The sequence below is a fragment of the Aplysia californica genome, unplaced genomic scaffold, assembly GCF_000002075.1.
Source record: "Aplysia californica isolate F4 #8 unplaced genomic scaffold, AplCal3.0 scaffold00117, whole genome shotgun sequence".
In the NCBI taxonomy this organism is placed as follows: domain Eukaryota; kingdom Metazoa; phylum Mollusca; class Gastropoda; order Aplysiida; family Aplysiidae; genus Aplysia; species Aplysia californica.
The window spans coordinates 1,079,794-1,099,260 of NW_004797387.1; the positions used below are offsets into that span (position 1 = coordinate 1,079,794).

Below are 19,467 nucleotides of genomic sequence, written 5' to 3' on the forward strand. Positions count from 1 at the left end.
CCCCCCCCTAAAAAAAACAACCCCAACAAACATAACAAAAAAACAAAAACATTTTTTATTCTTTTTGGGGGGTACATCACTTTCTATGTCCCTTAAAATAGGGAGGCATAATGAGGTGCTGAAAGTGCTCACCACAATGGCGACAAAACAGGAGGAAGAAGGAGAGCACACCCCCAAGCTACAGAAGCATGGACTCGCCAAGATTATGTTCGTCCCGCAAGGAAGCAGGGTTCCCAACAGACAGAAAGCGAATGCAGCCATGGAAGACCAGAGCGGAGGCACATGGGAGGTAGCTGCTGACTTAAAGGGCTTTGAGAGATTCTTCCCTATCCGAACTGCGAAAAAGCCAGACTTGGTGTTATGGGAGGAAAAAGAGAAACACGTGCACCTGGTAGAGCTCACGGTGCCCCACGAGGACAATATCTATGCCGCACATGAGCGGAAAGAAAACCGTTACGAGGCACTCGTTGAACAATGTGAGGAGGCAGGATGGAAAGCAACCCATTTTTCCGGAAGAGGTAGGATGCAGCGGTTTCGTATCAACTAGCGCCCGCAAGTGGACGAGAGCGGCAGGACTAACTGCAAAGAAAAGTAACGAACTCATAAACTTCCTTCAGAAGACAGTTGAGAAAGCCAGGCACTAGATCTGGTTGAAGCGAGAGGACGCAGGCTGGAATGAATCCTAAGAGTTGGCAGCAGAGGAAAACAGTCGAACTAGCACGAGGGGGCTCGGTGCGTCCAAAAAGCTGTAGAGAGGAAGAGCCCGAAACAGTGCTGCATTCTCTCCTGATGTTCTCTATGCTAGAGTCCGGGATACGGAGCGTTCGGCTGTGAGCAGTGCATACGGCTGTTTTAGACTATGGAAATGTAAATGTTCAGTGTCCAAACCTCTTCCTCTAATTTTTACCTCTGACACCAGACGAACCCTATCCCCCCTCCTCCCTTTCAATAGCAAATATCTCGACTTTTATTCTAAATAATGTATAGGTTTGTTTTCCCCAAAGGGCAAAAAAGTAAATAAGCTTTAAATAACACAACACAGGGCCTACCAAAAAATTGACGAGCGCCTGATTCCAACGCGTTGTGAAACTATAATTGGGATGTGTGTCTTCTACTCTAAAGACTAAAGGGTTATGAAGCACAGAGGGTGGCACTTTGCTATTTTTACTGAAGATGTTTTGTTTGTAAACGTGGAGGTATGCATACATGTATGTGCTGTGCTGTGTTGTGCTGGGCTGCACTGTGCTGTGTGTGTTTGTGTGTGTGTATGTGTGTGTTTGTGTGCGTGTGTGTGTGCATGATTGCATGCGTGTGTTTGTTTGTTTGTGTGTGTGTGTGTGTGTGTGTGTGTGTGTGTGTGTGTGTGTGTGTGCGCGCGCGCGCGCGCATGTCTATGTTTTAACATTTGTCTGTCATCTTATCGACCGTCTCCATCTGTCTATCAGAATACTGTAGGCCTTTATTATTATTTCACTTGGTTGATCGATTAAGTGAAATCAATGTTGAACTGAGAGAAAGTATTCAGCCAAGCAAAAAAACAAAACTGTTTCACTTTCCCCCGACTTTGTAAGTGTATGACCCCATTCCCCAGCCAAAAAAACCCCAAAACAAAACAAAACAAACACACAAGAAAGCAACTGATTAAAATACAATTAGCGAACTCATTATCTTCCACTAGTTAAATAAATGTACTTCCCAATTTTAATAAACATAAATTTTAAAACAGTCCTATGATCTTTCCATATTATCACATATTATTATGCAAGTGTCATTTTTGGACTATTTCTAACATTTCTGTGTCAGTCAAGATGCTGATCACAGTCACAGGGAAGTCATCTTTCTGCGTCAAGTGAAGTATCCAAACCTGCACTTATAACTTAATATAGGCCTACTGATCGTTGATAAAGATAAGCATCCCCCAATTGTGAGGAAAATTGTAGCTGAGAAAGTGCCATTAATCGTCACCGTAAGGTCATTTCCTGGTACATGTATTTCAGTAGACACCGCTAAACTGAGTAACTCTTCAGTACAAGAAATAAAAATTCTATTTGCTTGACTTAGAGACTGGAATGGAAAATGGCTGAGTTGTTTTGAAAACACCGATGGTCCGAACTCTTTTCTAGACATTTGACGTTAGTAAACATATCGTTTTTTTGTCTTCTACTCACATGTGGTAAAGTTCACACAGCTTAACTCATTCTTGAATTAGATCTATTTATATTGGTACTCGTGAATCTGGAATCTTGCAGGTTCATCTCTTGTCAGTGGTCATGATCAGACTTGCACTGCTGCACTGTGTGACTGATTCACTGATTCAGTCAGAATCAATGTAATGTAGATTCTAGATCTAGATCTAGATCTAGATCTAGAATCTAGATTCTAGGGTGATCTTGTAGTTCCCTTCGTTAAAGTCCACAATCCATTTGTTTACACCCAGAGAAGAAATCCGGGATAAATTTATAGGAACCCTCCCGTCTCGTAATGGGTATTATTTTGACATTTGTAGCTTTTTAATGGTTTTTTTTAGGGCCCTGAACACGATTTTGGCATTAAAAAACGTCGCAAATGGTTTGTTTAGATGTTAGGGCACGTTATTTCAGTTTCAGGCCCCCCCCCCCCTACTCGCCCTACTACACAGCTATAATGATATTATTATAATGTTCTCGCACGTCAGGGGGAAACCCCCTGAAACCCCCCTAATGACTTCAAAAGCATGCATTTATCACAAAAAAGTCCTAAAACTAGATCTAAGCCTTTTTTAACTCTAAAAAAAACTGACCGTATTCGTATATCGACGGCAATAAAGTGGTGGAGGAGCTGACTTCCAGTAGTGGATGTGACGCGAAACGGGAGTGCTTCTATAAAAATACCAAATCCGGAAGTCTTGATGACCAAATAGGCAACACAAAGAACAGGTGTATGCAACACTGCAAAACATCTAATTTTATGGTAAAATTCAGGGGGGCGTTGCAAATAGGCACTTCCAATTTCAGGGAAGCTTTAAAAGTTTGTGGTTTTAGATAGAATCAAGAATTAAAACTTGTAAGCTATCTAGACCTAGAATCTAGATCAAAATCTAGATCTGTATCTAATACGAGACTGTTTCTTTTTGAGGATCACTCTTGGCCTTCTTTTTAGCCTAACGACTACTACTACAGTACAATGTTTTTATTTAGGTTTAAAAAACATTGAGTGGTTTTGAATTTTAATGTTTTGATTTTAATTAATGTAATCGCCTCTATATAATAATTTTATTCAAATAGGCGTACTCAACTTACTGACTGTCAGGTGAGTAAGATATAGAGAATCTAGATCTAGATTTCTAGTCATTAAGGTCGCGCTTTGACTTGAAAAGTATTGCATACTCTTCCTATCCAAAATGATTTTTTTTTCTCTCTTAGAAACTTCTGAAACTAACTGTCTGAATCTCAGTGTTTACTTTGAGTTTTTTTGTGAAAGAGTGTTTTTTTTTTGCTTAGGACTAAAGTAAGGCAGCTTTATCATGAAGCCTACAACTTTAAAAAGTATATTGGCCTCTAGGCCTATTTGACAAATTATTTTTTGGCCATTTTTTTTCAAAATGCGCATTTTAGAAATTCATTGGGTCAAAGAGAATCTAGATCTAGATGAAAAAAATCGACTTCCATTAAATATTCAAGTAAACTGATGACAAGTCATTTTGTCTATCTATGAGTGCAGTCCTACAAATGAGTTTGAGGTCTTTAACTGTAACTCTTGAAAAGTCACAGAAAAGGATGTTGATGGTCTGCTGTAATTTGTTCTCTCTCTCGGAGCATAGTTTTGATCTTTTCTTGCTTCAGGTGTCTTCTGTGATAAACCAGTGACCTGACTACAGTCAAAATGGCACCCCTTGATTGGGCAGCCATAGAGGCTGTCAAAGTCAGTTCTATATCAGATGAGCAAGCGGATGAGCTTTTTGATGTGCTGAAAGATGTAAGTTCATTAATAAAAACATGATTGGTTAATGTTATTTAACTGTATCATCTTCAAGGCCTTTACATTTCGTTTGATTGTATATTTTTATTGTCTTGATTAAGATAAAACGAATGAAGTAAACTTGATCTTAATAGAATGTGATTTTACTGCGTACTCCGATGGTATGGATTTGACAATTTTTAATTTTTGCTGAAGAAAGATAGGAGTTATATAATAGGCCTACCATATATTTTTAAAATGTTTGTTATGTATAGTTGATGGAATCATTCTTTGTATTTAACAAATGCTCAGAATGTTGTCTGTAGTTTACCTTTTCAAATGTAACTCAGATTTCACTTTTAGCTTGTCAACTGTAGCTTTCAATGTCATATTAGTTTTTTACATGAGGCTTAAAATGTCGTTGAACTTTTCAGATTAAGTTTAGATTGGTGTGTATGTATTTAAGTTTTTCAAAAATATAACTTTATGAAACAAGCTATTGATAAACCATGATAAAAATGGTGTCATCTTTTATAAAGATGAATGTTGAATTGATGGGCTTTGCTAACCTGGAAGAATGGAAGTTTCAAATTTGAGATGGGTGTACTATATTATTTGTTTCAAAATCTCTAATTCTGGTGTCCTGATCAAGTACTCTTGCTTTCAAAATTACCTAAATGATTATCAAGTAAGTTCTTTGATCTTACGTTCAGTAAATAAGTTTCTGTTGGTCTGTTTCAGGGGAAGCCAGGAGATGACTATGATGCTGCCAAATTCAAAAAATTGTTTGAGGTCACTCAAGCTATTATGGTGAATAGAAATCAACTGCTTGATGATGCGATGAATGAGGCTGAAGCAGAAGCAAAGAAAGCACTCAAGAAAGGTCAGTCTTTATTTGTTCAAATGAATTGTGACCAGGTCATACCCAAGATTGTTGTGTTTTTATTGAAGAAATACAGAGAGATTAAGAAAAACACTGAGCAGATGAAGGTTTGAGGCATTTCAACTCTCAATTAATTATGGATATATATATAGTTAGCAGTATTTCATTCTTTGTGGAAAAAAAAAAAAAAAAAGGCTGCTGGTTGTTAATGATGAAGTTGTTTTGTTTGTTGTTTTTGTGTATGCAGAAGGATTGAATAACTGGTCATGTGAAAGCTGTCGATTATATTCTGTTTGTTGGACAAGAAGACACTGGATGCTTTTAGCTTTAAATCATGTTCTGTTCATAATACATACATGCTTGTTATTTGTAATAAAACGAACAACATACAGTCTTGCTACTTGTATATGCTGGTGGACAAATATGAAACAAATGATGTTTTAATGAAAACAAATGATCTCCTTATTGTTAAACAGTGGCTCAGCACTTCGGGACTGTTCTGTCTGAAAAAAAAGCTAATGTTTTTGGCTTTCACATGAGCCCTGCTAGGGGGCTGTTGTTACCTAGAGCTCAAGGTGTTCGCCTCTCATTCAGTAGGTTTCGGGTTCGAGTCCGGAAAGAGAGAAAACATTTTCTTCTCTAAACATTTCTCCTTTCACATTCTTTACTGCTCTCTAACATTGTTCTGTCATCTGTATTCGTCTTCACTTTCTGCTCCGTCCCCCTCACCTCCTTTGCCCCCTCCTCTGGGCTCCTGACTCTTTCTGCAGCCTTTCTATTGCTACTCCTTGGCTCCTTCTTACTGCTGCCTTTCAGCCGCACCCCTGGTCGTATAGTCCTCGGACAAGGGCGAAAAATCTCGGAGGTCCCGTGTGCAAGTTGCGCATGTTAAAGATTCCTTTGTTGTCCGAAATCGATAAAAGTAGGTTTCGGCCACCACCGGGGCAAAATTCGAAATTTTCTACAACTGAAAATGTTTAATATGTCCCGCACGCTCATATGATCTTATGCAGTTGCTAGCGTCGTAAAACACTTACAAAAAAAAAGAACCCTGTTAACTGAGCCAGAGCTGCTACGGAAACTCCTAGATATAGGGTCCATCTCTCTGAGGCGTGGGAAGAAGGCAGTGGCGACGGATTGGACATACTCTCAGGAAGTCAGGCAGCTACATAACACGGAAAGTGTTGGATCGGAACCCAGGGTAAAAGATCAAGGGGAAGACCACATGGAACCTGGAGAAGAGTCACAGAAATCGATGTACAGAAAAGTGGAAAGACATGGAATAAGATCAATAGGCCAGCCCAGGATAGGGAATGGCAATGATGATGATGACACTGAGGCGTGGACTTGGATGGTAGAAGGGTGAAAGTGGCATGCACTGAATCATGCTGATACGGTTGTTATGTGTCTGATTTAGTCTTTCCATATTTCTAGATAATTAATAAGGTGTTCTGTTTGTTTTCCGAGGTGTATGTTCAGTGTTAAGCATTTCAAACTTTAAAAAAAATTTCAGAGCAAGAGCTGAAGAAAGAAAAGGAAAAGCTGGAGAAGCAGGTTGAAGAAGTCAATGTAAGTGTGTATTTGGAAGTTGTTTTATTGAGGCTGAAGGGCTGAAAGTTAGCTTGGAAATCTCCAAAATTGAATTTTGTTCTGGAATTAATTTTTTGCTTGCGTCCTTCAACTGAATTTTTTTTTGGGGACTGAAAAATGTTAAATTAGACGAGGTCATGGACTCCTGTTTTTGAGGCCTCCTCCATGTCACTTTTTCTTAACTCTCGGTGCGAAATTTGATGAACGCATGGAGTCAACATGGAAAATATTTCTCCTTTGGGATTGTTCAAAGCCGGTATGATATCAGTACACGGTTAAGTCTGTGTGTTTACCAGGTCCATTTTTGTTGGGCTTAGTGGGAAACAAGGATGCAACTTTAGGTGAGATGTTGTGAGTGCACCAAGCTGCACTGAGGGAAACTGGTTGCTGAAGGAAGAAGATGAGAAGAGGCTGGTGGAGGTGGGTGTGTTGTGTGTATGTGGAGGTGAGCACATGAAATGATTTGGATGTTGAGGTTAACTTTGGTTGCACTGAAAGGTAATGACAGCTTAACTCTTTATACCGCATCAGATGCTGGGAGGGTCCAAACTGATGACAACTGTTTCGTTTTATTTAGTGCTAGTTTCTGCTTGTTTTTTTAAACTATTCCCGAACCAAAGAAGTTTTTTTAGAAATGGCTAAGCTTTGTTTCCGCCATTTTAGATTCTAGAAGTTGAAGGCAGCGTTTGGGGTTATAATGAGATATAGTGCACCAGGTTTAGGTGACTATAGAAAAAACTCCTGGATATGGAGGAAAAAAACTCAGGGTTTAAAGAGTTAAATGTCCTTGATCTTGGAGGAAAGGATATTATGTCGTTTGAATTGTTGCCCTCCGAGTAGTATATATTGATCGGGTGATTATCGCTTTATAATATCCAAGTACATTTTTGAAAAGCAGTGTTCAAAATTTGCCTATAGTCAAATGTTATGTGTTTTTAAGTAACTGTTGAGAATTTCAGTAAAGGAATTTTGAGGTAACTCTTTAGTAAAAAAAAAAGGCCTGTGCAAATTATATGTTTTTTATAAAGTAACTGTTCCAAATTTCAAATAAAGAATCTGTAAGGTAAGTCTTTAGTAAAAAGGTAAGGCATATATTATTTAATATATTTGTCAAGGATTGATTATTGCAATTCCTTACTGGCTGGTGTACCTGATGAACAGTTACAACAACTACAAAGAGTACAAAATATTGCTGCCAAAATAATTACTAAAAAACTAAAGCATGATCATGTGATTCCTATTTTAAAAGCATTACACTGGCTCCCAGTGAAAGAGCGTATCATATATAAAATCTGTTTAACTTGCTACAAGTGCTTAAATGATTTATCACCGGACTATCTAAAACAGCTTTTAACACCGTATGTGCCTCCAAGAACGCTCAGATCATATAGTGACAAAACAACCCTTGTTAAGCCTAAAATAAATTTCAAATCATATGGCCAACGCTCTTTTTCATATTTTGCCCCACTTGTTTGGAATAGGCTTCCAAAAACTATCAGAGAAGCAGAAAATCTAGAAATTTTTAAGAAGAAACTAAAATCATTTCTATTTTCATCATATTTCGATTAGACAGAATGCATCCAAGCTGTAGATCGTTGTGAGTTTGTATGTGCGTATGTGCATATGTATGTATGTGTGTATGTGAGTATGTATATGTGTGTGGTGCGTGCGTGAGTGAATATGTGTTTGCATGAGTATGTAACATTATGTATCTTTAAAATTGATTTGTAAATCCATTATATGTATCATGTTAAGCGCATAGAGCATTGCATAAGTGGATATGCGCTATATAAATGCAATCCATTATTATTATTATTAATACTGAAGTGAGCCAAATGCTTGGTGGACTTTTTGTATCGATTCTGTCCTTTTTCCGTCAGAAATACGGCCCAGACACGGGAGGTGGAGGCGGCAGCCGTGATGTTCGGTATCTTCGGGAACAGCTGCGGGAGTTGGAGGAGAACAATGACCAGCTCAAACAGGAAGTGAAGGATCTCAACAGGGACTTGAACGGCGAGAAAAGAGCTGCAGAAAAGGTTGGTGTTTCACCTCTCGGCCGTATATACTCTTTCCTTGCTACAAAGGTCTCTACATTTGTGGCAAGTCGGTGTGTTGTAGAAACGACATATTGAATGTGGTGTTTGGGGAGGTATGTTCTTCAACTTATATATAAAAAAAAAGTAGGCAATTTGTATGTGTTAATGAAGACAAAAGAAGGAAGGGCAAAATATTTTGAAAGAGTTATGGTTAAGTTTGACTTCATTGTTTGTTTTGTTTTAGAAGGGTAATGGTATTCTGGAACATCGTTGGCCAGCTGTTCAGTTGTACTAAACCTGAAATTTTGAAAAGATATTTTGTTTGTTTTGGATTAGTTCTTAATTTGCGGTAAAGGTCGTATTTACTCGAGAAGTACATAGTTGAAATTTCAAATTTTAAATGTTGAAAAAGCAAGAAGGGATACATAATGTAGGTGTAATTGTTAAAAGGAATGAAATAGTTTTTTCTCTCTCCTGAAAAATTTTGCTTTTATTGGGCTTAAAGCAGATTGAACAGCTTGCTGAGGATGTGCTAATACCCTATTTATGTTCAGAATCAGGCTTTAGGATTTAGTTAAGAGGAGTAGGTCATTGTATTAAGAATGAAACCCTGTGCATTGGCCTCTTGTTGCTTTCTGTTTTAATCAATTGTGTTTATTGTTTTCAGTACAGTGAAAGGATCAGTGAACTTGAGAAGGAACTGAAGGATACCAGGGAAGATGTGAGTACTTGTCTTTTAAAAAAAAAATCTTTTTAAAAAAGTTTCCAAACTACCAGTTATTTTTGTCGATTAAATTTTGTTTTGAGGGTGGAAATGTGTGTCCAAGTTCAGTGATGAAGCTTTGGACTTGTGATGAGATAGGCAAATCTGTTACTTTGGTTTGGAGTGCTACAATCAGCTACACCTGAGCTGTTTGGAGGGAAGAATGTAATGGAAGATAATAATAATAATAATAATAATAATAATAATAATAATGATAATTGATTGCATTTATATAGCGCTCTATCCCATACGAGTATAAGCTCTGAGCGCCTTACCTCAGTGACATGATCACTGAGCGATTCACACCAGATAAAACATTTCATAGTAACAAGAAAACCAGTTCAACTGCACAAAGAAGAACACCATACATTAATTATATACATGTAAGGACAGCAGTCAAAACGAAATATATGAGCACTTACTAACACACTACAACTAAAAATTGAACCAAATGAATCTCTAGCTATAAAGGAGGGGGAGAAGAAGTTAGAGGAGGTGGAGAAAGAGGAGGAGAAAAAGAAAGAGAAGGTAGGGGAAGGACTAGTGCAAAAGCTTCTACTGCTTGTTTTGTTGTTTTTATCTTCATGTATTCCTGACCCAGATTTGTTGTTGTCGTGTTGCAGAATGACCAGATGCGCCAGGACATCAGCGACTACAAGATGCAGATGCAGACTCAGAGGGAGAACATTGTGTCTCGTCGTGGCGAGGATGCGGAGTTCAAGGAAAAACTGGCAAAGAAAAACAGGGAGCTGGCTGAGACTATGGAAGAGCTGCAGGTGAGGAGAAGTCTGTCTCAAAGGGTGATGGGGGTGGGGGTGGATGTCTAAAATATATCTCATTCAGTGCTTTGTGAAAACTTATGCACTTTCCTGCTGTGTCGTCTAAAATGATAATGTTGACATTTCTTTCTCTGCCTGCGAGAGTTCTGGGAAGATGCGAATGAGTGGGGAGACTGTTTATTTCTTAATCTTTTGAAGCATGGTCTCCTAAGCTTAGAGGATCCAAGTACATGAGCGCCAGTGGATTGACTCCTAAATTTACACCTGTGCATGCTGAGGCATGTATTCTATTTGTAAAAGGTAAAATCTTGGGTGCATAGTATTAATACTTCCTAGAAAATCTGTTTTATTTTTAAAATATTTTTTTCATTCTTGTTTACATTCTCTCCGACCTTGAGTTTGCTGTAACAGATGGAACAAAAAGTAAGGCAGATACTGATGAAGTATTCTTCTTCTTCTTCTTAGCATTTCCAGTAGTTTGATGTTTCTTCTCAGACCTTCCTGCAATTAGACGCTCTGTCTCTTTCAGTTCTGCCTGCCTGAGTTGGTTTGGTTCGGAGTTAGGTTTTTATGTTCCGTTCCCATTTTCTGCTAGATCTCCCCTGTCCTTTCTCACCTTTTGCCTTTCCCCTTATGGCAAAGTATTATTATGTGATATATAAGAGTGTTATTTTTTCTTTTTTCCCCAGAACATCTCGGATGCTAACGACTTGCTTCAAAAGAGATGTGAAGACTTGCAGCAAAATCTGGAGGATGCCATTCAACAAATGGACAGAACGACTGAAGATTACATGAAGCTCAAGGTGGGCATACTTCTCTTTCATATACAACATAGTTGGTAAATGACTTAGTATTTATTTGTCTTCAAGAATTTTTTACTCCCTTCGTCTCAGAGACAGAGGTGGGGGGGTGGGGGGGGGGGAGAAAAGGGAATGGGCAATATCACTCTAAAGATGGAAAATTTGGAGGTCCATCGTGTTTGTTGCAGACCTTATAGATTCCTTTTCAGAAGATGCTAAATAAGACTAAGCCTGGTAGGTTTGGCTGCCCAAAGCAAGATTGCAAATCTATCCCAGCAACTGATTAGAGGATGCAAGTTGCAAGTCCTACTTCTTTTCTTTCCAGCTATTATTTCTGTCTGTCTGCCTTGCTTCTCACGCTTCTAAATAACTTTAATCATATTTATGTGCTTCTCTTTTCTTTTGAAAGCTGAAGATACCCTGATATATTAAAATAATTATAATGATGTTCAAAAACAGGTCATGGGTATTTGAAAGGGCAGAAACTTTACAATAACTTGGATAATAGAAATTGTTGTTGAAAATAGATATGAGCCTCTTTCAAAAGATGAGCAAGTCTGGAGTGCCTCTTCTCTTCCATCGGTGACAGACATCACAAATGGAGCATTTTGATCCCTGTATCTGTAGTAAATGTTCAAATTCTGCCTGGAATTCCCAGAATGTTCTTCAACAAAGTGACACTGTGACCGATGCCCTGAGGGAAGAGAACGAAATCCTGAAGAACCAGGTACAGGATCTCACCGAGCAAGTCCAGTCTAAGGGTGAGGCCGACGATGCTATCATGGTGGCGGTCAACCAGAAAGTGGACGAGTGGCAGGTACGTTAGTTTTCGTGTGTGTAGTTGTGGTTTTTGCAGAGCATGGGTGGACGGACCTGGTTTTGGTGTGAGTGTGGTTTTTGTGCTGCATGTAATGGACGTGGTTTTGTTGAGTGGTTTGTGGTTTGTATTTTGATGTAGTGGTGTTTTTGTTTTGTGAGGACCGACTCGGTTTTATGTCATTGTGGATTGTATTTTGTTGTCGTGGTAGGTGTTTGTATTTTGATGTGGGGGTGTTTTTGTTTGTGAAGACAGACTCAGTTTTGTTATGTCATTGTGGATTGTATTTTGTTGTGGTGGTTTATATTTTGATGTGGGGGTGTTTTTGTTTTATGAGGACAGACTCGGTTTTGTAATGTCATTGTGAATGTTGTGGTGGTGGTTTATAGTTTGGTGTGTTAGTGGTTTGTATTTTGTTGTGGTGGTGGTGGTTTTTGTGTCATTTAAGGCTCAGATGGTGTTGTGGTGATAGCATAAGAATGGTCCGATGGAAAGACAGGCATGGTCACAGACTGGAAATCGTGAAGACATCAATTTTAAGAGCTTGTAGGCTCAAAACTGCATTTCTGTTAGAACCCAGATGGCCGCTGAATTGGAAAAGTAAAGTAAAAGTAAAGTTGTTGTAGCTGCCTTTATGTTGTCATTGTTGTCTGTATTTTCATCATCTTTCACTTAAACAGAATGCTTAAGTCACACATCTAGTGAAAATCGTGAACTTATTTGGCATCTGGGTTGCTGGCGGGTGCTATGGTGTGGTTTGCTCCTTCTTTCCTATCAAGCATCTATCGTCCTTATCTCCCCTCCTTCTTTTTTATGTTTGTTACTCTCTTGTAGCACCTCTTATCTTCTGGCGCTCATATGGCCTTATGCTATTGCGAGTGCAGTAAAACCTCTACTAAAACAATTATTTGGCCTGTTTGTGTCGCATGCTGTAAAACTCTTACTAAAAGCAAGAACTTGTATTTTCCTCCCATGCAGGAGATCATGCAGGAGAAAGATGTGCAGATGGGGGAGCTCCAGGAGCAGTTGTTCCGCATGAAGGAGCAGCTCATCGCTGCCAACATGGACTCAGACAAGGCGTCTGTATCTGCCCTAAGTGAGGTTAGTTGGGTGAAAAAATGTAGTCATCTATTCAGAGAAAGATTGAAGAGTTGTAGTGAATGAAGTCATTGATCTAGAGTTGGATTGAATACTAGAATGCCGCCATAGTAGATTGCATGCAACCTTGGTTGCTTCAGAGTTGGATTGAACATTGTCATTGATCTAGAGTGATTGAATATAAATATCAACCAAGAGATGAATTGAATGTAGTAATCTAGCCAGAGTAAGATTTAAGGGTTGGGTATATTGAAGAAAATTTGTGTAGAGCATCTTTTTATTAAGGAGGCAACATTGAGCTGACCTATTGTTGTGAGTTCCAGAACCGTAAACACATGACTAGTGATGCCTTTGAAAAGGATCCACATTGGCAAATACTTGTATTTTATATAATTTCTACTTTAAATTCTGGAATTCTTTAAACACAAAGATGATGCTTTGGTTATGAGCATTTTTAGTCTAAAGTAGATAAATGTTCATGTCACCTTTTTTCTGGATTTCTCGATGGTTGTAGGTTCTGAAAGACAAGGACAAACAGATCGAGGAGCTGACGGAAAAGGTCGACCAGTTCACCTCTGAGATGGAGAAGAATGCCGCCATTATTGACGACCTCAACAGTGAGCTGCACCGAGGTGGGAAAATGTGCAGAAACAAATGGGATTAACGAGTGTATCTGATACACCTATTAATAATAAAATGTCTGTTCTGCACACACAGAAAATTATGTTTGAAAATAATGTAGTCTTTCAAAAGTCCTTCTCTCTCAGATTTGTGCTGCATTCACTAAAGACTTTTCATCACCTGCAACTTCAAGTGAGAGATACAGGTGTTAACGTCATATTCTATCACCATAAACACAGATAAAAAATCATTAAATAAAGTCAAAGGTGATAATGCATAGGTAGAGAATGAATGAAGCTAAGTGATTTGAATGTGTGCTGAATTTGACTCACAGTGTTGAGAAAAATGGGCTCAGGTTTAAACGTGAAGATTACTGTTCTACTGTCCCCCTGACTGAGTGTAAAGTGCTGTCTTGCAGAAATGTGAAAATACAATAATGTTAAGTTCGTTTTTTTATGTCAAGAAATAAATGCATGTCTATGGATTTTAAAATCGGTCTTGGTTAGTTTCTTAAAAAAATTTTTATGAAATATTTTTTATTGAAATTTATTTCTGTTGTTGTTTCATTTGTGATTTTTTAAATAAGTTTTTAGTATTATTTGTTTTTTGTGCTTGAAATTGTGCTGTTTTGTTTTGAGCTATTAAAGGTTTTGTTTTTTTCTTTTTCGTTTGTTACAGCGGGGTCTTCTCAGGGAGATAGACTGCAAAACAAACTGAAGGAACTGCAGAATGAGAACAAATACACCAAAGAACGTTTAAAACAGGCTGAGGAAGATATGAAGAAAGTATGAACTACCAGGGTTTTTTTTGTTTTTGTTTTTTTGTTTTATTTTTCTCTCATGTTCACTAGAAATACTGTTTCCAGGAAATACCACTTGGTGTCATTTATTTCTTAAATGTATTAGGTAAGTAATATTTGCAGGCTTTAATAATGTTGGTTTATATGTAGCTCTTTTTTTTACTGTAAGTAATAAATGTGGAAATACTAAATTTTCTTGGAAAAAATTATTGATGAACTAAGTTGATCAACATCATGGAGAATCAATTTTCCTATGGAAAGGAACATTTTTCTCTCTGTCCTCTAGATGGTTAAGAAATGACATTTGTAGCTGAAAAAAGAAAAGTGCGCCGAAAAAATGTATCGGTTCTTGTTTTGGATAAACGAATGAATGTTACTGACATCAAAAGGACAACACTTGCTTGTATGTTGTTACTGTAAACCTTAACACTTTTTGTATTCTTAGATTTTTGTTTCAAAGTAAAGTCATTTTTTTTTTCATGAGAATTTGTGTGCAATGAGTAAAGTTGTTCTGTAATAGTCCGTGTTTTGATGACCAGTTACTCTGTATTCACAACTTAACCCCCTCATGACAGCTACCATGTACTGTACATGGGATTTCGCGAGCCAAGATGCCGTTCTTTTGTACATTGTGTGTGTCCTAAAATCAACAGGATTTAGCAGTCATGTGTACCATAAGGCAGGCACTATATGGGATTTTTAACTTTAGTTTAATACTTTTGAAAAAATTTTTACTGCAAAACTGATGACAAATTTGAAATCTGCAATAACGAAGATGTAGGCTGTAAATTCCTTGAATCTTTAATTCTGAAGCGGGTTGCAGAGTGACAGAAACTGCTGTGTTTTGGCCAGCAAACAGTGGAAAAAATAGTGTCATGAAGCTGTTAAACAGCTTTTGACCATCTGTGAAGACACTGAGTGCCATATGTTGAAAGTAAGGGTGTTTTTTTCCGCCTCTTTCATTATATTTCTACAGCTCACACTTAACAGTTCTCCACTCCCTCAGGTTATCTAAGCTTTATTACCCCATTTGTTACTTCTTTGCTAGACTGCGTTGTGAATAACCCTGGTTTAAATCCTCAAAAGGATATTTTAAAACTTTGACATATTCCTGGTTTCGTCTTCTCATATAAGATGTTTAAAAAAAATATATCTGGAGATTCAGACTATAAGATATATTATCTTTCTTTGTTTAATTTTGAAATTTGGTTCATACCACGCTTTTTATCTCTCAGGCGGATGAAGACTGTCGTACCAAGGACAAGGAGCTCACCGAGCTGTTGGAGAGAATGAGACAATATGAAGGGGTATGTCTTGTCTGTGTAATTACACTTTAGAATGTGTATATTTGAGGGCTGTGTCTTTTCTGTGTGATTGTGGGTGGTTGGCGGGTGCTCTTGTGTGGTTTGCTCCTTCTTTCCAATCAAACATCTATCGTCCTGATATCTCCTCCTTCTTTTTTAAATCTTCGGCACTTATATGACCTTATTGTGTTGCTAGTGCCGTAAAACTCTTACTAAAACTAAAACTTTCTGTTTGATTACACATTAGAATGTGTATGTTTGAGAAATATGTCTTGTCTGTGTAATTACATGCTGCAATGTGCATGTTTTAGAGCTATGTCTTGTCTGTGTAATTAAATGCTACAATGTGTATGTTTGAGAAATGTCTATTCTGTGTTATTACACTTTAGAATGTGTATGTTTGAGGGCTGTGTCTTGTCTGTGCGATTACACGCTGTGGGTGGTTGGCGGGTGCTCTGGTGTGGTTTGCTCCTTCTTTCCTATGAAATATCTATCGTCTTTATCTCCCTTTCTTCTTTTTTATGTTTGTTACTATCTTGAAACACCTCATCTTCTGCCGTTCATATGACCTTATGCAGTTGCGAGCGCCGTAAAACCTCTACTAAAACTAAATTAATTACACGCTGCAATGCGTATGTTTTAGAACTATGTCTTGTCTATGGAATTAAATGCTACAATGTGTATGTCCAAGGGGTATGTCTTATCTGTGTGATTATACACTACGATATGTATGTTTGAGGGGTGTGTCTTGTATTTCTCATTACATTCTAAAATATATGTATGTTAGAGGGATACGTCATGTTGGCCCAATTACACGTTACTATGTGTGTGTTTGAGAAGTATGTCTTGTTTAATTACACTCCACAATATGTATATTTAACTGCTGAGCGAGAATTTGCGCTATAAAAATGCTATCTATTATTATTATCATTATTATCATTATTATTATTATTATTATTATTATAATAATTATAAGCACCCTCTACAATTTGCATGTCTACCTCTTCATTGACCTGACACCCTATAGCTGGCAGATTGGTCAAGGCAGCAGCTGTCTACAACACTATTTGACAAAGTGTACTTGTCACTAACAAGGGAATAATTTCAGTCCCTTAATTAGTATTACCTCTATTAATATAGTGTGGCAAGCACATTTTTCTGTTCTGATATGTCCTCAAGGAAGCATACTGTACACCAAAAAAAAGCATTGAACTGAATAAATAAACTGTAAAAGAATGATTTTATTTTTAACTCGATCAAACGAATTGAAGAAATAATAATATGAATTTTTGTTATTTAAAGTCCTAAATGGGAGCAGGGTAAGGAATTGTGGTGGACACAGTTGTTTCATAATATCGTTTTCCGTTCTGTCTGTGGCAGCATTGGTTTTAGAGATAGTCTATCATTCATTGAAAAGGTGGATAGGTGAAAGGCATTTCTGGTAGGTCCTACTTCTTTTCTTTCCCTATTTCCCTGTGTTGTTTCTCTTTTTTGCTTTCTCCATGAACAAAATTGCTGCTTTTGTCCAAATATGCTTGTCTTTTGTCGAAGTAAACAATTCTTTGAAGACTGTTGGATTGTTATATTTTTTTCCATATGTTTGATTTTCACAGGGTGAATATGGTCTCAGTGACGCTGTTGCAGAGATTAAGGAAGGCAAAAATCAAGTCAAAATAAGAGAAAGGTAAGTAAAGAAAATAGATTAAAATCCACCTGTTGAAATGTGAGAAATCTTTATGAAAATGTTCTTATAGAAATATAATTTTTTTTTAATGAATAAAAAACAAAATAATAATAATAATAATAATGATGATGATGACAATAATGACAATAATAACAGTAATAAAATAATAATTATTTTTTCTCTTCGTTTTTCAGGGAAATAGAGGAACTCACTCAGTACATCAACAAAGCTGAGTTAAAGATTAATGAAATCCTGGATGAAAATGAAGAGCTACGTTACAAGCTTGGCATGGACCCCAAGGAGCCCTTAGATCTGACAGAGTTCCGCAAGAACAAGGCCATTCGACAGGAGGAACTGAAGGCTTTGAATTTCACTTTACAGAGAGAGGTATTCTGTTGTATTTTTATTGACTTGTGCGGAAATTTATCTAGTCATTATTGTGAGTTTCAGCTTGTAGTGATTAAACCCTCCAAGTATCACAAAATAACAGCGTACGGTGTCAGGGGAAATATTATGATTTCACTGTGTTTTGTTGGAAAATGCTCGACAACAGGCAAACCAGTCAAGGAAAGGCCAAGAACCTATACCTGTAGGGGTTTCATACATGTTGGGGTCGGTGGTTGAAAATCTTATATGAGTACGCTGTGAGGTGGGCATGTGAGCAAAATTCAAAATTTTAAAATTCCCAGCCGAAAAAGGAATATCGGAATCACACCTGTAAATAGTAAGACACTATCTTACACTTTTCTTGATTCCAAACTTGTTGATGATGTCTTTCCATAGGAGTTTATCGTGGAAATCAAGATCTGAAGAGAGGGGAGTAGTACTTGGGCAATCAGTTCCCTCTTTGTCTACTCCCCAGAAAAAGCTGTTTCTTGCTTACTGCTGTAGTCATCATCAATATTGATGGACACCTGAAAAGAGAGACAGAGACAGAGAAACACAGACAGAGAGAGAGAGAGAGAGAGAGAGAGAGAGAGAGAGAGAGAGAGAGAGAGAGAGAGAGAGAGAGAGAGAGTCCATTGTTAATTTGACTCAACATGGTGTACTTGAAACCACCAAACAGTTGATGCTTTTTATTTGTTTGTCTACTCTTGAACAGATTGAAATGCTGGAAGAAGATCGTATTGCCGACAAGAAGAAGATTCGTAAATTGGCTCAACAGCTTGGACAGAGGTAATAGATTTTTGGGGATTTTTGTTGTCCCGTTTCCCTTTTTCAGGTGCCGTGTTCATGATATCATTGTGTGAGACAATCATTGACCATGAGATTGTGAGTAAGTACATGTACAATGAAATTTCAACCCTATAATGACAAATAAGAGAATTTGAATATTAATGATTAGATCTATCAATTAGCACTTGATTATTAAGCTGTTTTTTTCTAGCATTTGTCGTATACTCTAAAGCCCCCCAGACTAGCTTCTTGATATTGTTCTATGTCTTTCCACTTTTCTGTACATCATTCTCTGTGACTGTTTTCCAGGTTCCACAATGGCCTTCCCCTTGATCTCTTACCCTTAGATTCCAATCCAACACTAGTATCTTTTTGAAGTTGTGCTAGTGTACTCTTTATGTTATTGTTAAAGTTGAATGATTTGCTTATTTTGCTTTGCTCTGACTCACAGTGTAGAAGCGTTTTCTTTGGAAGCTGAGAGGTATCGAGTTATTGAAGGTTTTTTTTTTCATTTGTGTCACGGTGTGATGGGATCAGGCGCTTGTCAATTTTTAGGCACATAGAGTTATTAATAGTTATTTATTGTTCATTTGTCTTGGTTTTTTTTGGAAAAAAATACTCACCTATCATGAAAAGAAGTTGAGATATTTGCCATGGAAGGCGGTGAGCTTTGCCTGGTGTAGCAATTAAAAATTTGCTAAAAATGACTGGCAAAGTAATGTGACTTCCAAATCTTGAGTCTCCTTGGAAATTTGCATTTTGTTCTGCCTTTGATCAAAGTTTTTCAGTAAATGCTGTGAAGGAATATGTTTTTAATTGGACACTAAAGGTATTGAGCCCAAAACACAAAAGAAAAAAAATATAGATAATTGCCGAACGGGCAGATAAGTTTTGATTTCTTCAATGCCATTATTTTGACAAGGGCCTGATTTAACCGTGATGCATTGTATTTACATTCTGATATTTGCCACACATCTCCTGTGTAGAAATGGTTTTTAAAATTGTTTGATTGATTTTGTTTATTCTCATTGATGTTCTCTAAGATTCCATGACATGTTTTGGGAACACTTGTACTTTTCAGAGTTGACTTGTTAAGTCAAGATTCTATGTGTTCCCTTCTACTCTATTTAAAAGGTCTCGTTTCTTTTTGCTGGATTTGGAGAAAAAAAAAGGGGGGTGAG

At 37.5% G+C, this 19,467-nt stretch overlaps 1 protein-coding gene across 1 annotated transcript in view; it reads left to right on the plus strand.

Annotated features, from left to right (window-relative positions):
• Positions 1-1,901: 1,901 nt before the first annotated feature.
• The window catches only part of LOC101861115 (centrosomal protein of 290 kDa), a gene marked incomplete in the record, with an annotated part of 63,803 nt that continues 46,237 nt past the window's right edge, over positions 1,902-19,467 (plus strand). The window contains 16 exon segments of the mRNA XM_005095958.3: positions 1,902-2,132; positions 3,822-3,954; positions 4,678-4,819; positions 6,333-6,388; positions 8,290-8,445; positions 9,113-9,166; positions 9,832-9,984; positions 10,677-10,790; positions 11,446-11,604; positions 12,583-12,705; positions 13,217-13,334; positions 14,002-14,108; positions 15,358-15,429; positions 17,040-17,110; positions 17,305-17,497; positions 18,213-18,286. Of these exon segments, the coding sequence (XP_005096015.2) occupies positions 3,862-3,954; positions 4,678-4,819; positions 6,333-6,388; positions 8,290-8,445; positions 9,113-9,166; positions 9,832-9,984; positions 10,677-10,790; positions 11,446-11,604; positions 12,583-12,705; positions 13,217-13,334; positions 14,002-14,108; positions 15,358-15,429; positions 17,040-17,110; positions 17,305-17,497; positions 18,213-18,286 (1,685 nt within the window).